General features: G+C 49.2%; 5 protein-coding genes across 5 annotated transcripts; 2 read left to right on the top strand and 3 right to left on the bottom strand.

Moving 5' to 3' along the window:
- Positions 1 to 398: 398 nt before the first annotated feature.
- AKAW2_61195S (peroxiredoxin family protein) lies at positions 399 to 1,196 on the bottom strand (the record flags this gene model as incomplete). The annotated part of the gene is made up of 4 exons (XM_041693404.1): positions 399 to 434; positions 490 to 633; positions 704 to 980; positions 1,147 to 1,196. 4 exons carry the CDS (start codon positions 1,194 to 1,196, stop codon positions 399 to 401), a joined length of 507 nt encoding a protein of 168 aa, XP_041546693.1.
- Positions 1,197 to 3,261: 2,065 nt separating this feature from the next.
- On the bottom strand, positions 3,262 to 5,534 carry AKAW2_61194S (alpha/beta hydrolase; the record flags this gene model as incomplete). Its single annotated transcript, XM_041693403.1, has 6 exons — positions 3,262 to 3,480; positions 3,546 to 3,606; positions 3,665 to 3,740; positions 3,797 to 5,026; positions 5,079 to 5,268; positions 5,319 to 5,534. 6 exons carry the CDS (start codon positions 5,532 to 5,534, stop codon positions 3,262 to 3,264), a joined length of 1,992 nt encoding a protein of 663 aa, XP_041546692.1.
- A 1,002-nt stretch (positions 5,535 to 6,536) lies between these two features.
- AKAW2_61193A (nuclear transport factor 2 family protein) lies at positions 6,537 to 7,304 on the top strand (the record flags this gene model as incomplete). The annotated part of the gene is made up of 2 exons (XM_041693402.1): positions 6,537 to 6,616; positions 6,911 to 7,304. The coding sequence occupies 2 exons, from the start codon at positions 6,537 to 6,539 to the stop codon at positions 7,302 to 7,304; spliced, it is 474 nt and encodes a 157-aa protein (XP_041546691.1).
- A 1,435-nt stretch (positions 7,305 to 8,739) lies between these two features.
- AKAW2_61192A (serine/threonine-protein kinase) lies at positions 8,740 to 12,828 on the top strand (the record flags this gene model as incomplete). Its single annotated transcript, XM_041693401.1, has 5 exons — positions 8,740 to 9,329; positions 9,377 to 10,105; positions 10,200 to 12,169; positions 12,223 to 12,528; positions 12,596 to 12,828. The coding sequence occupies 5 exons, from the start codon at positions 8,740 to 8,742 to the stop codon at positions 12,826 to 12,828; spliced, it is 3,828 nt and encodes a 1,275-aa protein (XP_041546690.1).
- Positions 12,829 to 15,031: 2,203 nt separating this feature from the next.
- On the bottom strand, positions 15,032 to 16,524 carry AKAW2_61191S (Zn(II)2Cys6 transcription factor domain-containing protein; the record flags this gene model as incomplete). The annotated part of the gene is made up of 4 exons (XM_041693399.1): positions 15,032 to 15,430; positions 15,494 to 15,799; positions 15,884 to 16,159; positions 16,339 to 16,524. The coding sequence occupies 4 exons, from the start codon at positions 16,522 to 16,524 to the stop codon at positions 15,032 to 15,034; spliced, it is 1,167 nt and encodes a 388-aa protein (XP_041546689.1).
- Between the last annotated feature and the right edge of the window lie 1,765 nt (positions 16,525 to 18,289).

The raw sequence follows: 18,289 nt of genomic DNA, 5'->3' as shown, positions 1-18,289 counted from the left end.
GGAACCAATGATATCGTTGGCTGACGGTTAAATGCTCAAGTTAATCCTAGTACTTTAGTTCTTGTTGACGCTTTGATGTTCGGGTTTTCTTGTAGATCAGTCTTAGCTAGGGGTGGACTACTAGTAACTTGTTTTTTTCTCTTTGTATATTTTCTTGCCTTTTTTTTCTTTTTTTCTTTACTCTTAAGGTTACTTTAAATGATCGTTGGACATAAGTATACTACGTACTGGCATCATACTACAATATGAACAATGTTGTCGTAGCTTCGTAAGCGCGTTGATTTTCTTTCTATCTAGTGGTTCTGTCTAATTTCTAACGCATTATCCCACCAGAATATCAATGTCAACGCTATCTATCATCGGACGCCTGCCATGTCTATCGTCTTTAAATGACACGTTTACAGCTGCTTGAGGACGGCCTCAGCGCTCGAGAACTGCAATAATGGTTAGTAGCTATTCACCAGGACATGAGAAGAGTAGAAAACATACCTCGAGGTGGTTCTTGGCGGGCTCACGCTTGGCGTAGGTGACCTTGCCGTGGTCGATGATGATGGCGTAGCGACCAGTGCGGCCCTCCTCGTCGGCCCAGCCGATGCTCTTGGAGAACTTGGCCTCGGGGTCAGACAGGAAGAGCTGTAGAAGGATTAGTATCATTGGTCTGAAGGACAAACGAGAAAAGAAGAAAAGAAGAAGAGATTCTTACAATGTCATCGTTGGTGACCTGGTTGGCCTTGCCCCAGGCGCTCATGACGTAGGCATCGTTGTAGGCAAGGACGGCAACAACGTCGACACCCTTGGCGCGGATCTCAGGGAGCTTCTCAACGTACTCGGGGACGTGGCGAGCAGAGCAGACGGGGGTGAAAGCACCGGGGAGGGCGAAGAGGATGACCTTCTTGTCGGCCCACTCCTTGGAGGCGTAGTAGTTGATGGGGATACCGCAAGAGGTGATCTCGCCCTTCTCCTCAGACCAGGGGATGTAGCTGTGAAAGGAGGTAAGAATGTTAGTGAATGTGCTAGTAATAGTGTATGGTGACCACAGTATATGGTTGCGTTGCTGCGCGAGAGACACCAGCAACCGGAAAGGCGGAAGACGGTGGGGGAGGGGCAAAGAAAGAGAGAGAATAGAAGAATGAAGAGAATACTCACGAGAAGGTAACGTCAGCGGGGAAGCTGTCACCGGGGTTGAGGCCAGACATTGTGAATGAGATTAGTTGGTAGTAAGGTGTACTAGAAAGGGTATGAGTGATTGAGTAGTAGTAGTGAGTTGTGAGAGTGAAGAAGATTGGGAAGGGAATGGAAGGTTGGTTATATAGGGAAGAAGGGGAGACGGAACGGGGGCAGCGAGCCTGTGGCGGGTAATTCGACCTTAGCTTCAGTTGAATGAATGGTTCCTGTGTCAAGGGCAACGAATAACGCGGCGACGGCCCGCCCACGGCGCCATGAGGTGATCCGAAGCAGAAGGATACCGAAACTCTTCGATTGGTAGGGCTTTGGAGGGGGAACTGTATTATCAAGAAGACCGCCCGAGACTGAGTGACCCCACCACGCATTCCTTTTTCGGGTCTGCGCCATTCCCGTCCACTGGCCACCATATCTAGACCGTCCCCGTTGACAAATCGGCCCTCGATGCGATGTTCAAGTCTTACTATTGCTGCTGCTACTCCTTCCTGGAACGTGTTTCCTGACCAGATATCCCATACTCTCTACAAGTGGGCTCTCTCTGCAGGGTTCAATCATGGGTCTGTCTGGGTTGCATTTCCGGGCCATCCTCAGTCCCCCCCCAGAAATTGGGCATCAATTCTATAGCTAATTAGCACTGCTATCAGAAGAGCATTGATTCCCCAGGCTCATCATTCTCCCGGTGTAGTATCAACTATCAATTGCTGGTTATCAGGAGCCGGCACTTCATCCGAGTCTGCATCAGTACAAGCAAAGCTTGGTTACCTCCCGTACACCCCTGATCCTAACGCCACTCAGCCTCCAATCTGGTCCTCATCCTAGATGGGTTCTCTATCGATATGCTTAGTAAATAGCCATTGGCATCTACAAATCAACCAATGCTGCAGAACAAGCCTGTTTGCAAAACCAAAAGCAGAGGTCTGCCGTAAATCCGATGTGAACACAAATCTGCTTGTTTGTTTCTACTCACCAGAATTACCACGCAATTCACCCAGATCCTCAATGTGTAGCTGCATCGACAGCCCAGTTGCCTGTCTCCGGCGTTATATCACCGCCAACAAGCTTATCTCTGCCTCCAAAGATAGTCCTGAGGAAACCATCCCACCTCGACACCTCAGGCATAGACATAGTGCCCCTCCATCCCAGCACCCAAGACTTCCCTCCTATTGGCCTAGCAACCCGAATCACGAGAAAACAGCCCCACCTAAGCCAATATCGAGCCAATCAGTGGTCTCCACCCACCACCGCCCTGCTCTTTGTCTGCCAAGTAAGCCGATACGTAACCAGTCCACTACCGCAAATATCCTCAGGGACCTTGGTGTGCGTGTGCTGGTGCTTGGTGACCGCCACTATAATTTACAAGTTTCCGAAGATTTTCCTCCTCAAACTCTCTTCCAGGAAATGAGTTTGGTTCAGCCAGGGAGAAAGATTTTCGCACATTGTTACCGTGGATAAGACTACCATATCCCGCCTTGCCACTTAGGTAGAGTATGATGTGGTGATCCTCGGCTTGTGTCGGACCCATTCGACTGCTTACTGTGTACTTGGTAGGCACGGGTCCTGGTATCCGAGCATCTGATAAGATTGGCCAACCAACCATAGGAAAGCCAGGCCGACCCCCGATCACGGAACTCGACTTTCGGTGGCTGAGCGCGCTTGGCTGCTAATGATTATGATGGTAGCACCGCGCAGAAGCCGATCCAACGCCGTGATGAATAACACCTCCTGGTTTTCCCCGGCATTTGGATGGATTACCTAAGGTAGGCGAGTCTGGGGCAATGGTCTGGGATGATCTTCCCCACCGCGATTATACATCCTCCGGTTCTAGAAGAAATGCCTGTCTTGCCCCTGACGATGGACAGGGGTTTGTCTGCAAATGCTTCGATAAGGTCGGCTTAATAATTTAAGTAGTCTAGGCAATACTTCTTAAATTGAGCGCAGGTGATGTAGACTTTGCTGATGTAATGTGTTATTCATGTTCTTGGTCGAGATACAGGGCAATTTGCTATGAATGGCATTCTAGCCAGTTCCTATGATGTAAAATTTATAACTGCAACGCTCCCTTGCAATAATTCACCCTCTTCACGCGCCTAGCAGATGGCGCACCTCGCTCAGCGAGTGCAATGCGGACATCAGTTCCGTGTCCCCTGGCGACAGTATCTGGCTTCTCTCCTGTCCGGCAAGATTAAAGGGAAGCTCATCTACCTGGCAAACAGTCCCGGGACCCGGTAGCTCTCCGGTCTGGAAATACTGGCGTATTGCTTTCGCGGTACATAAGGATGGACCACTCAGTGTGCAATGCTGCGACATTGGAATTTAGTAAATTTGCATATGGGTCTGAAGGGAGGGGCGGAAAGAGTACTCACTCCAATGGAGTTCTGCTCTAACACTATTGAGTCAGGAAATCCACGCGCCATAGTATGAGCACTGCGGATGCGTCAGTTGGTGCTTCGAAGTCTGTCAGGATCGAGTGAGCATAACTTACTTCCGGAGCGGAGTTACTGGATCATAAGTATTTCCGATAAATAGCAACGGGTGCGATGTGTTGCCTGTAAATGGCCCTTGAAAAACACATACTTGTCAGCTTCTATTGCGGTGATGTGCTTTTCAGACTTACCATCATAGCGCCACTCAGGCCGCGTCTCCATTCTGACACACGACATGCGAATCTCAGCCCAAAAGTCTCCAACCGCCTTACTTTGTCCCTGGAGCCTATTCCAGTAGCTCCGGAACTCCTCCTTGCCGGTTCCGTCGAGGCCTGGACCGTCTGTGCATAGGATACTCCTCGAGGCCTCCTGATCGCTCTCGCCAGGTACTTTGTACTGTTTGGAGGAATCGCAGGGAGGAGGTGCTGGCCATTGTTTGGCTTCGTACTTGAGATCAGCGAAGGAAGAGCCGTTACCTTGCTCGAGCTCAGTCAACAAGCGGGCCACTAGATCGAACGACTTCAAAGGAGTGTAGAGAGCCTGCACAACCAATGACTTCACGTCACTATAGGTTATAATCTCTGGTCCCCTGTTTCCTGAGGGAGGTACGGCAATAGGGCTCGATGTAAGATTGGTCAAAAGTTGCTCATAACGAGATTTGAGGTCTTCGGGGTCTCCGCCCAGCGCGAACGGACATGATGAGGGCCCAGCTGTCTGGCAATACTCGAAAAACTTATCGAATGCTGCATCCGAATCTTGTAAGTTGGTAAGCCAGTTGCCCGCATAATAATCATCAGCGTTGCAGACACCGTCTATTACAGCACGGTGTATGCGATGAGGCTGCATGGCTGCAAACGTGGAACCCAGGATTGTCCCATAGGAAAAGCCCCAGTAGAGCAGCTTCTCCTCCCCTTTGTTCCAGCGATTGTGCAGACTTATTCTCTCCGCGTCCGAGTTTGCTTCAGCGGGGGACGTGTTCGAATCCGTCGAAAGGAGCCGCTCTGTTTCTCGTTCGCGCCATTCTCCATGGCGCTCTACGAGTTCAACCATATCCGCCACCACAGGGGCTGTATTCATAAATTTTCCTATCCATTCACCATCCTTTGACGCTGTGGCTCCTTGTTGATTGCAGCTCATACCAAAAGCTTCATACCTTGCCCATCGAGTATCGAAGGCTCCTTCAGAACTTCCAAGTAGACCCTCTGCCTCTAGCTGCAGTAACCACGCTTTCCTCGTCGTGGAGTCAGGAAAGCAGGATAAATTAGGTGTTGTATTATTAACCCCTCTTGGGTCAAAGCTGACAACATCAAAATACTTTCCGCTCGCCGAATCTGCACTTGGCGATTCTGGGGAGTCGACGATGGTCTGGATAGCCTTTCCATATCTGAAGACCAAGCTCACTCCGGATCCACCAGGACCACCTATTTTACAATCAGAAGAAACTTTGTAAAGTAGTAATGTGACTCTGCATACCAGGATTCAGAAGAATGGCCCCACCATATCGCGCATCTGTGACAGGTACCTTTGCAGGAACTTTGATAACAGCCAAGGCAATCTTTGACCCTTCGCCATCCGTTCGATTCCAATTCATTGGAAGCGACAAGCGAGCGCATTCGTGATGGTCAAAGCATGGATGGTATACGAGTTGTTCGGTGGGGGTAATCTGATAGCGTATATTAGAACATTACGTCCCAACCTGATACATTTACTTACATCTTCCCATTCAAAGGACTTATCGGGATTTGAACTGGGCAGCTGTTGTTCAACGCTCTTGCTTCGGTCAAGTCTGCCACATATGTGAATAATAGCAAACGCGACCAGAGCGAGGAGGAGAAGGATTCGAAAGGCTTTTCCATTGACAGGGTGTGGCCTAGATGGCACTACTGCCATACCAGGCCGGTGTTCAGGCAGTTTTGAATCCAGAGACATTGTATGAATGCCTTGGATCTAATGGTATGATAGACCGCTTGCTTAATAGGATGGCGCGCTGTAGAGGAGGTCGCAAATGTGCTAATCCTGCTCACTTTCTGGCGGTCAGAGCATTTGCCTGTCAGGAGCATAAGACCGCATATTTATATTGGCCGAGTCAGCTCAAAGTACTAGTAGCTAGTTTCCGTCCGCTAGAGTATTGATATGATATATCCCTGTAAGCCGGATGCAAATATCAGGTCCGAGTGGTGAGATCCAGTAGCTGGACGGCTTAGCCCTGCGATTACTTCATGCCAGGCAGCTTCCTACTCTGGAAGGATCGCATTGTGCCGCAGGCCTTCCTAACCTGGAATAGCCTTGCGCTCCTTGCGACATTTGCCGATAAGCTGATAAGCTGATGAGTAAGGACCTCGCAGGATGCTATCCCTGTAGGCAACAAGTGCGGGGATAGTAGTCTTCCACAGACTTTAGTTAACCCGACAAAGCCGATGATAACTGGTAAATATTATATTTTGTTTTCGTAAAATTAGCAGGCTATCATTTTATGGTGCTCGTTTATTAGTAATTTCATGAATCATGACATCAATTACATATTTTACCTGACAGTGGTTTGTAGTGGGACTTCACTGGCAGTGATCAAAATATATATACTTAACCGGTCTATGAGAAGTGAACTAATATTATCAAGTAACATGAGCGGGTCGCCACATCAATGATTTGAACCCAAATGACCGAGTCCAATAAACAACAATATTACTAGTTACTCGACATATTTTCATTTACACACTGATGAAATGACAGTTACTGATCGTCCTGAGCGGAAGCCTCTAATGCAGCGCTAACATCTCAACGACCACTAGCCCCACGTGACGTGTAACGGCTTATGTACAATGAGTCAATAATAAGCTCTACTGACCATCTCACGCTTCCTGCATAATCCCAAATCTGTCCAACGGATCTGTGTTTTCTTCATCTCTTCATATCAAAACAAGCTACTATACGATGGCTGACATCAAGCCCCCTTTCACCGAAGAATCGGCTCGGAAGAAGGTCAAGGCAGCTCAGAACCTATGGAACACCAAGTAAGAACTCCCTCCCTCTACGACATGTATCCCTCTGGGAGATCTAGAATCCTGTATCTTGCACGCTGTCGTCATTTTCGACGCTGGTATGAGGGGTTAGAGTCTGCTGTGAACTCAGATTTTCATCCCTTGCGTCCAATCGAGGCCTTTACCTCGTGTCTCCCATTCTTCATGCCCTGCATTGATTTGATTCCATTTCTCTCTGATACCCCACAGCATTCTTAACAGCTGCTGAAACTCACACACTGTTTCTGCTCTACTGCTTGCTCGCATTCTAACGGGCTTTACATGTAGGGATCCCGTGCGAGTTGCACAGGCTTATACGCCAACATGTATCTGGCGCAATCGGACGTCATTCTTCTCCGGAACAGAGGGAATCGTTGAGTTCCTGACTGCGAAGTGGAAGAGGGAAGAGAATTATAAGCTCCGAAAGGAGTTGTTCTCCTTCACCGATAACCGCATTGCAGTGCAGTTTTGGTACGAGTATCAAGATATTGATGATGGTCTGCGTTGGAAGCGGTGCTATGGTCTTGAAGACTGGACCTTCGATCGAGAGACTGGAAAGATGTGTAAGAGAATGATGAGCGGCAATGATGTGCTCATCGGACCTGATGGAAATGGAGAGGGAAGATGGTTTGTGGAGGGAGTAGATGTCGAAGACGTCGAAATTGGAGAGGAACATTGGTGAATGGCTACGTCTAATTTTCTGCACATCAGAAGGCCGCTGTCATTTACTGCTTTAGCAATAATCCCTATATTCAGGGATCCGAGAGAAAAGCAAAGTGTTGGAATTATCGCGATTCATGATGCACCCTATGGTATGTCGGATCCGAGAAGCACTGTGGTATTCCATCTCCGTCCTCCTCTTCAGATGCCCGTCAGACAAGAAAACCTGTCAACATATCAGAAGGTGTTATGTCCTTATCGACAGTTGTTAGATATTTATTTGATGAGACAGTGAACGGGTGGCCTGCGTCTACACACGCAGAGACCGCAGGTAATTTTCCGAAGCGCAATGTAAGAGCGAAGGGCAACAATCATCCCTATCTTTGCGACTTAAACCTAGTGTAAACAAGGGGCAAAGTAAGCCTGTCTGGAGTATTCGACAGACTCGAGCGGCGTGCAAGCCCCTGTCTTCACGCCACGAAGGGGGGAATGCATGTCCCTTTGACTTGCCAAAGATCCCAGCCACCACTTTATCGCACCGGTATCTGCAATGACGTCGCATTTCGATGAGCCTAGGGGTTTCGATCACATCCGGGGAATTCAATGGAAAGATGGGTTTGGCGATCCTTGAATACCACTATCAAAATCAAAAATTAGTCAATGCGGCATCAAAGTATTATGCCTGCAAAAATGAATATCATCATAATCACCTTCTTGACTTCCCTGAGATGAGTCGCATCAATGAGATAGATAGAGGATTTCTTTATTGCAACTTTTTGTAGTCAGCAGTACTGAGAAGAAAGCATAATCAGCCCGGGTTGATTTCCGCATTCCAAACTGTACTTCACACAATATTGCCGGATGCCCGGGTGGATGGAGAGGAATTCCGAGCAAAACAAACAGTCGATGGTCATTCCACAGACTCTCCTCGCCGTGGTATGTAGCAAACCCGGCTGAGAAAACCATGTTTGCTCGCTTTGACCGCGGAGCATGGCTCAGGAAAGCATGCCTCCAGGAGATTACCGGTACTCTAGGAGATTCATCTGCACTCCTATGCCCCTCTCACCTAGCCATAGCAGTCTGGAGTTGGTTTGATCCGCAAACGTTGTGGTTGACTGCCTTTCCCTCATAGCACTACATGGGGACCTGAAAGGGCAGACAGGCAGGAGAGTACTAACAGAACAGCAGGAGCAGACGATAGGCGATTCAAACAACAAAAACCTCAAGTATTTGCTGTTTGCACGACGTGCGCGTTACCTAGGACTACGCGTGAGTGACGACTCCAAACCTATAGAGAGAGCTTGTCAACTGTATGTATCAGTCTATTCCGTCGTGATGTATACGCGTCAATATTTCTAACGATATGGCAGCCCAGCATAGAACAATCAAGGCATATACGGGGATCTTCTATATGCAGACGCGTGTTTGATTGACCCTTTCATCGATAAACGGGGCAGATGGACGGGGATACAGCTCTTCTCACTCCCGACACAATGCGGACTCCCTTGACGGATGCTTCAGCAAGAGTAAACAAATGCCTTGCCCCGATTACAGAGCGAGAGGAGCCACTGAGACAACCACAGCAACAGATGACATCGCCGGTGCCGATGTCCATTGTGACAAGTCCTCTGTCCGCAAAGAATGCAGATGTCAACTGCAGCAGCCCAGCTCCCGGCTCACAGCCGGGGACTAACCGCAATTCTGTAATGTCAGCGGCGTCAATAATCACCAACCAAGGCAAGAGGAAGACACATGTGGGACCATGGCAACTCGGAAGGACACTCGGCACGGGGGTGAGCGGCCGCGTGAGACTGGCGAAGCATTCAGTAACGGGGCAGTTGGCTGCGATCAAGATCGTCTCAAAGAAATCCGCCGCCATAACACAGAGTGCGAGTATTGCGGAAATGGATAAGAAGGCCAATCGTATCGGAGGTATAGGGCCGCGCCAGATCCCATCCGGGCTGGAGCGCGAGGTTGTCATCATGAAACTGATCGAACACCCAAATGTGATCAATCTTTATGATGTTTGGGAGAACCGGGGCGAATTGTAGGTAACCTTGGACGCAACTGGGAGTTATGGCTAACACTACGTAGGTACCTAGTATTAGAGTTCGTTGAAGGGGGGGAATTGTTCGAGTACGTTTCTGAGAACGCCCCTCTTCGAGAGGACGAAGCGGTACGGATATTCTGTCAGATAATTGCTGGCCTGGGATATTGCCATCGCTTCAATATTTGTCACCGAGACCTGAAACCGGAGAACATACTTCTTGATGCGCAGGGCAATGTGAAGCTCGCTGACTTTGGAATGGCCGCTCTACAGCCATCGCATCGTTGGCTTGACACGTCTTGCGGAAGTCCACATTATGCTGCTCCGGAAATCGTCGGAGGGAAGAGATATCTCGGTGACAAGGCAGATATATGGAGCTGCGGCATAATATTGTATGCATTACTGACAGGCTTTCTTCCATTCGACGGAGATGACACCCACCGCACACTAGAGCTGGTGAGGCGAGGAGAGTTCAAAATTCCTCCAAATATTAGCCGTGAAGCCGCAGACCTGATCATACGCATATTGGAGAAGAATCCAGATCATCGAATTAGCATGAGCGAAATATGGAGACACCCTCTGATCAGGAAGTATGAGAAGCGCTACCAAGGGGCAGTGGACTATCATATCGGTCCTGCACCGCCGCTTATGCCCGAAGACTGTGGCCCACCCATCACCAACAAGGAAGACGTGGACATCGACCTTCTGAGGAACCTGCAGACACTATGGCATGATGCTACCCCCGAAGCAATACTGAAGAGGATCTTAGACCCTACGTAAGTCAAGCCATGTCCCTGATTATGATACATGTACCGCCTGCATGGAGGATAGCGAGCGAGTGAACCTGAAGCTGATTGATGGAACAACTAGTCCGAGCCATCAACGCCTGTTTTACAATGCTTTGGTAAAATTCAGAAACGAACAGTTGGAGAATTATCAAGGACAGACTCTCGAGCACTCCGCCAGCGACTATCACCATATATCAGTGGCACCGCGTACACCAAGTCGCCGAACTCGACGTGCGAAGGGCAGCTCAGCGAAGTGGTCGCAATTTCCACCCGTGAAAGAAACAGGAATAAGGACCAAATATAATGAAGAGCCAAAGTCCTGTGCGACGACGCGAAGCTACGACCCGTTCCGGTCTCCACAAGGCAAATACCCCCCGAGAGAAGCGAAGTGTGCGAAGATCACAGTCTACCGTAATGGGCTCATTGTCGATGTTGATAAGACCGTAAAAGAGCCCACAGAAACGGCTCCCCAACCGAAGCCAGCTGCAAAGAACGCGGATCTCGAGGTGCCCCAGGTGCCTCAGGTGCCCGAGTGTCCACCGAGCTCACCATTCGTGCTTATGCGTGATAAGCGCATGAAGGTCAATTCTGTCAAATCGTTCCATTCAAAGACCTCGTTATCTGGGTCTCGTCGGGCTCTTTATGTCGCATCAACGCCGCGTTCTGCCAGCTACAAACGCAATGTATCCTTCCATCACAAAAGGAACCGCTCGCAAGGCTCAGTACTATCCACCAAAGCGAGGCAACCGCGGCCGAAAGCCCGCAATATCAGGCTTGATGCAAGTGAAAGCACTGTCATCTCTGACTACGACGATGATCCATTTTCTGACGCACAAGAGAGCCCCTCGTTGCCCGCTCAGCCCACGGTTGTGCGTGGAGCTGGTGTAACAGTCAGGAATTGCCCTCAGATGAGAAGGGTGCGAAATAGCGATATCATTTGGAAAGACGACGCGCGGAAGGTGTCCTATGAACTCAGTCAAATATGCGAGGAGGCCTTCAACGGCAGCTCACTGTCCACGAACTGCACAGCCAGCACATGCATTGGGTCCGAAACCCCTGCGACATCCTTGTCGATCGCCAGCCCTGAGGTGTCTCATCAACAGCTTGCTTCCAAAGGACACTCGACCACACGCACGGCACCCCCAGCCGCATCGTCGCCACGATCATACACGGCTGCAGAGCTTACTGAAACTCGTCGTAAACTGATCCAGCATTCAACTAAGGACGACTCAGGAAACATCCCGGGCTACTTGAAGCCGATCATTGCGCACCTAGATCGTCTAATTGAGCAGGATGAATCGAAACGACGAGAGCGGCGGGAGAATGCTATACCTTATCCCAGTGCGCTGAGGGAGCAATCTGTCCGGTCGTCAAGTGAAACCCCGCAGCCACCAGAAGCAACCAAACTCCCGGAAACTGCACCCAACCCTCAAGTCAATGCTGGTTACAAAGTAGAAGACCAAGGAACAGCCGTGCTGCCAACTCCTCAGAAGCATCCTGGCCGCTCCAACCGCGATGGAAAGAGAACAGTTCGCATGGTGCCTCATAGTTCTCTGCAGTCGATGGGGCCAGCCAAGGACTTGAATATTCGAAAGAACCGCAGTTCTAGTCCCGAAGACATTCCAGAGACACTGGACGTGTGCACAACAGATGCTGAGAGAGACCTAGCTGCAGCATCTACACGCAAGTTCGCTTCCCTGAACCCCGGCCAAGATCGGGGTCCCTGCGAACTGGACCCCATTGAAGAAACTCCAGGGTCGCCCAGACGTAACGGCACTCGTTCTTCGGACAATAAGAAATGGTCATGGTTTCAGAACAGGTCTCAAATGGCAGGGGATCACACTACAAGATATCCTAGCGACGTCCCGCAAATCCAACCGAGTTCAGCGACTGTGATCAGACACCACCAGGGTGACTCGAGAGAAGCGAAGGCCAACACCCAGCGAGATAGTCACTTCAATGGAAAGCCGTCGCGGACGAAGCCTAAAGGCGGATTCTTCAGTAGACTAATGAATAGACGAGCAAGCAAGGAATCTCAGAACCAGGATACAGGTTAGTTTTGTCTACCCATATAGCTAAAACAGGAAACTCATCACCAAGTACAGGCTTTGACACTGCAGACACCAATGTCTTGCTCCACGAAAACATCGAGACTGGTAACACAACAGACACCGAATTCGACGGCAAACCTCTTCCACCTCCCCCACGTGGTGGAGGAAAGAGCCAGAACTGGTTCGCCCGCGTATTCCAACTCAAGCCTGCTACTCGAGTGATAGCACTCAACACATCGACCACCAAAGCTCGGAAATACATCCATAAGACAATGCGTGAGTGGAAGAAATGGGGTATGGAGGAGGTTTACCTTGACAAGGACAAACGAGTCATCTACGGAAGCGTAGGTGAAGTCAACTGTACGTCTCCCAGACCACACGGATCAGATCATTATAAAAGAAGCCCAACTAACCCATTGATTTGCAGTGCTAAATCTTCGACCGGTCCAATTCTCCGCTGAGTTCTGCACATACCTAGAACAAGGTCGACAGGAGAACCTCAGCCTTGTTCGCTTCAAGCAAGAGCGGGGAGCAGCATCGTCCTTCCACAAGGTGGTCGACACACTCTACCTCCTCATGAAGGGCCAGCACATGCTCATGGAAGATCCGGCCCGAGCAAAAGAGATGGTTCGAATTCTGGACGACTACCCGAACTCTTGAAGATGATGAATACCCACCCTTTCGATTCCCATCCTCATATTACTCTCCTAAACTGTTTCTGGACGATCACGACCATCTGGATGGACTTTGCAAGCCTTCTATAACCACCTACCAGGCCCCTTCAAATATCACTGCATATACCCTCAATAAAACCCCTTTCAGGACTTCATGTTCATAATCTCTCAATGTCTTTCCCCTTCCCTCTTTCCCAATCGTGACCTCATCAGGTCGCATTCCCAGCCAAATATCTACCAAACAAAAACACTCGCTTGATTCATCAAATTCTCCTTCCTTATCTGACTAACCCTTCTAACTTCTGTCACTCTTTCTGAAATCTTTCCTTCCTTCGTCGTTCCCATTTCCATTTCCATTTCCATCCTATATTTTGTATTCTACTCCAGCGTCTACCGTTCCATATTCACTCGTGTCTCCAGTTAATCTCATTAATTGAATTCTTCAAAGCAAACGAACCGAATTAAAGTCTCTTGACACCAATACTCGCTAGTCAACTCCATACCTACCCTAACTAAGTCCCTAAATCGCCCTATAATCATTCATTCCCCCCAAAGAAAAACCAAAAAAGAATCACACATTCTCTCTTTTATTATATGCCAACCAGCCAATTAGCTGCTAATACTTTGTATACATACCTGTTTTTAGTTCTATTAGCTCTAATATAACTACTTAGCTCTCTATTTCTTTCCCAATGCTTGTCGAGCTGAAAGTGCTTATTCGGAACTATGCTCCCCCGACTTCAAGGCTAGTGGGGGAATGCTGGTCCCAGCTAATACCGGTGGTCAAGTTACTATACAGGGTTATGGACAATCGATTGTGACAGCAGACGTGCAAAGATCTACTTAGTATATGGCCAGGAAGATACCTAATAAACAAGATACGTAGGTGTTTGATAATTGACTATATGAGGTAGGTAACGCGGAAACACAACAAATAATATGCACAAATCAAGATAGGCACCAAAACAATTCGCATGTAACAGAACGCATGGTGATTGCAAGTTGTAAAAGTTGATCAGACAGCCTCCCAAGTATAATACGATCAAAAGCAGAACATCAAAAATTGAAACCAGAATGACCTCCTTTTTCGCGAATGATGGCAAAGTACCGTCCCAAAACAAGCCGTTTCAGAGCAGACAACATAACTCGGAAACAAGAGCATGAACGCAGGACAGATAGCCTCCCGAAAGTAGTGAAACACATGGAAAAGACAAAGCCACCGCCAATAGCATTTAAGAAAGAAAGCCTCATCACACATCTTGTTCGGAAGAAATGGAAATGCAGCAGATATTCGCACCAATGATTCGTTTCGTGATGGCTAACGCAAAGACAGACATTGCCGACAGATGGAGCTCTCGATCAAAGCTCGTCATCCAGGTGATCCCAGCATAACCGCCTGTTTCCAAGATGCGGTCACTGATCGAAGGATGCAGAGTGTAGATTTCACTTTGCTTGACGTTTCTCGGAGCTTCGAACTGGACGTGGTAGAGAAAACGAACGGAAAGACCAACAAGAAAATCGTTATTAGTAGGTCGCCCTAAGTAGTTTATAGCCAGTGACAGTGTCTTTGGAAAGGGAAATGTTGTAGATGATGAAAAGAACAGTGCGCGATATGATGACTGTCAAGGCACTGTAGCTGCCGGATGAGCGCTGCAACATCGACATCCACATGCGCAGATGACCGTATAGAATAGTCAACAAGACAGACACCCTCGCACTTGAATCGTGCAGCTCGTAACTCTCTTGCGTCTCGTTTCCATGACCTCGTAGCTGAAAAACTTCCAATTTTGCCTCTCCTTTTTAATTGTTTTTATATCCTGATTTCCTCGGACCTCTATTCACTCAAGGCATTGCGTTGCGCTTCAATAGTCGGCGTGATTTGTTAAGATGTGATCTCCGTCCAGGCATTGCACATGAATTTGTTGTCTTCGCTTCATCTTGCTCTTTCCTACCCCAATGAACGTGCGGCAATGGCTGCAAGAAGAGCAGCATGGGATGAGATATTACCACGACTATCACATGGACGTGTGACCAGCACACAAGCTTTGCGCGTCAGCCATCGACGATCTTGAACGTGCCTCCTTCCGCTGCATCTCCATAATCTTTCGAACTCATATCCGTCAAACCACCCTAATCCCCATCATAGCCAACCCGTTGGCTGGATGTCATGTCGGCATAGTCGCAGAGAACTATTGGCCTAGGCCCCGACGGTTCAATGCATTGAGCATGTCACTATCGGTGCTAGAGCGGCCTTGGCCCTGATTCTGACCTTCTCCAGGATTCAACATGTCTCGCACATTCAGTCCGCCGCGAGTTGAACCCCCCGGGGTGGAAGTGGGGGGAGGAGTCTGATTGGGGTTCACAGGAGGATACGGGGAGCTGTGAGGAGACGAGGAATGGCGACCATCATAGGGATAATTCGATTGCGGAGAAGTACGTCGCTCATGTTGAGGCGGCGGCGGATAGTATGGGCTCGTCGCACTATACGTCTGATAGCCAGATGCAGATGTAGCGGGTGTCACCGGGGCGAGGTTAGTGGGATCAGGGTATTCAAAACCCGAGCCTGATCCTCGACGACCAACAGGTCTCTATTAAGGAGATTAGTATCCCGAGAAACAATTGGATCGCAATAATAAGCTCGTGCTACTCACATGATCCTGAGCTCCATTGGGGAGAGGAGGAGCGTTTGCGTATTGAGGGGGGTACACCGATGGAAGTGTACTCTCCGGTTGCTGCTGTGGTGGGAGGGGCTGGCCATGGGCACCATAGAGCATGACTCCTCCGGGAGGCGGTCCGCGGCCTTGGTTCTGGGCATTCCGTAGGTGAGGGTAGGCGGCATGGGCAGGGACAAAGGCTTGCGCCTGGGACGAGACTGGCGTGAACATGCACTCCTGGTTGAAGCGGATGCAGTTGCTGCAGCGTCCATCCTGAGAGCTTTCAAATCCCGAGCAGCGGATCTATTGGTTCCAGAAAGTAAAGGGTCAGTTGTGACCGAGTACAATACGGGTCTCCCATAGAGGGAGCCATTTGACAGAACGTACCTTCCGTCTCCGGCAGTAGCGACACGCGATGGCAGTCCGCTGACGAGGAGCAGCAGCTTGATAGACTACTTGAGGCGGAGGGGGTGCGCCGTACATGTCTGGGGGGCGGTAGGGGCCGGGAGGGGGTGCCACGCGGTAGGGGTCCTGCGACTGCGGGGGAATAGCTGCCATGTTCGGCGGAGGCGGATACTGTCCAGGTGCAGACGGGTATTGGTGATCTGGTGGTGGGTAGGAAGCTGGGGGGTAAGAAGCTGGAGGGTACGAGGCCGGAGGATACTAATGGGTTGAAAAGAGCATCAAGGTTAGCCAATGCACCGTTTAACACACTCGAGTAAGAGCCGCATCGCAGGCCAAGGCGGAGATCGAGGGCATGTGAGGCATATGAGGGATAATTAAGGATAAATGATATGGTGCATATATGCGACAACGTGAAATGAAAGCAGAGGGCAACGTACAGGATATTGAGAGGTTGGTGGATAGTGAGGAGGTTGTTGACCATCACCAGGCTGCTCAGATTGACTAGTGTTCCATTGCGGTGGAGGCGGATACTGTCCCGGCCGATTAGGATCGTTGAAATCGTTGGGATTGCGGTACGGGCCCTGCCGGTTCGGGTCGTTGTGGTCGTTGGGATTGCCGGACATTGGTAGAGCGAGCGTGCCAGAGAAGCTGATTTATAAAAGGAAAAGGAAAAAGGAAAGAGGGAAAAAAGAAAAAGACGGGAACGGGCGACGGAGGGAAGCCAGAAAATAGATGCAGGATGATGTGAGGTGAAAGTCACGGTCCCGCGGGTCGTTCAGGCGAAAAGGTAGGCAGGGATGGTGGAAATGGTAAGGTTCCTTGGAGAGCGCGGGCCGCACGGGCAAAGCGTATGTATGTATGATGCTGTCTGACTGTCTGACTGTATGTATGCTCGTATGTATGGCTCAAGGAATGGACGGCCGTATGTATGTAAGCAGTATGTAAGTACGTAAAGTATGTACGGAGGCGAAAGGTGTCGGTGTAAGGCGACCAGGTAGTGTCGATGCGGAGTCAAAGCCGGTCAGAAAGTCGACCAATTCAAGTACAATTCCAGCTCCCGTCGGGTGATTTTCGAAGCTAGCATAGCCTCGTGGTCACGCTTAAGCCAGAATGAGGGAGGCAGAAGAGCCAAGTCGAGGGGGAAGAGTAAAAAGCAGGAAAAGGGAGTGAGTGAGTTGAGTTGAGGAGGCGAAATAAAAGAGGGAAAGAAAACCAAAAAGAGGTTCTAATCCGCAGATGGAAGAAGCCGAGGAATGAGACGAGCGCGGATAGGTGAGGGAGGGAAGGAAAAAAGACCAGGGGGCAAGAGGGAGGCGGTGGAGGGAAGGAAGACGATTAAGAGGTCGCGGTGGTCAAATTTAGCAAGGGTCAGGGAAGGATGGTAAGGAGGGGGTGGGAAGGTAAGGGAAAATATAGAAGGGGAAAAAGGGACAAAGAGGAAAAGCGAAGGCGTGAAAAATAAAATAAGGACCAGAAAAATAAAATAAAATAAAATTGAGAAAATAATAAAAAAAATGGGGAAAGAGAAATTCCTTTTTTTCTTTTTCCTTTTTGATTATTTTTTCTTTTTCGGATTTTTCGAAAAAAAAAAGAAAATAGAAAAGGGAAGAAAACGAGAGCCTCGGGGATTTCAGTTATGACGTGAGCGTTGAGCACTGAGGGGCTCCAATGATGATGGCCCGTAATATCAGCCAAACTGAACAGACTGGGCTGGTAAGTTGCAATAGATTTTAACGATGGAAACTCGCGAATTGATTTAGAAGACACTTCAAACGCAGCCAGAGTATCTTGAGGCGCAATGGAAGATCTGGTAGCAAGAACGGGAAACCAAGACCTGAACAAACGGGAAGATAGTGCATATGGTAGATAGATACCTCAGCCCAGAGGAAGGGGATTACGGAGCTTATGAAGGGCTCTCTCTTTGAACCGAGAAGGTGATACTAGGCTGTTATAAGAATGGTGGTGGTTGTCAGCAAAGAAAGACGCAATAGCGTCTCCAATGCCTGACAGTAGCGCAATGCAACTGTCATTAATGATCAGACACCAAAGAAACCGAAGCTGCGAGGAGGACAGGGACGGGCCTGTTGATCCATGGCTGCAGCGAAAATGCTGGGGTTTTGAAGATTCAAACCGACTATCTGTGGGAGGGCGTGTACACACCTGTCTGCCCTTTTACCGCTTGGGACCCTTCTCTTTCCTCAATTATTGCCTAATGTGAAGACAGAAAAAGGAAAGAAAGGAAATTAATGAGCCCACGTAGATCTCGATGCCCAGGATTCTTAGGCAAACGTGATCTCTGCAGGAAATAAAAAGCAATGCGATGACAGGGAAGCCATATCTTCGATATTTGGAACAGATGCATATGGCACAGGATGAACCTTTCCTAAT

Source organism: Aspergillus luchuensis, chromosome 6, assembly GCF_016861625.1.
Source record: "Aspergillus luchuensis IFO 4308 DNA, chromosome 6, nearly complete sequence".
In the NCBI taxonomy this organism is placed as follows: Eukaryota; Fungi; Ascomycota; class Eurotiomycetes; order Eurotiales; family Aspergillaceae; genus Aspergillus; species Aspergillus luchuensis.
The sequence above is the reverse complement of the archived record's forward strand: the minus strand, read 5'-3'. Positions and strand labels throughout refer to the sequence as shown.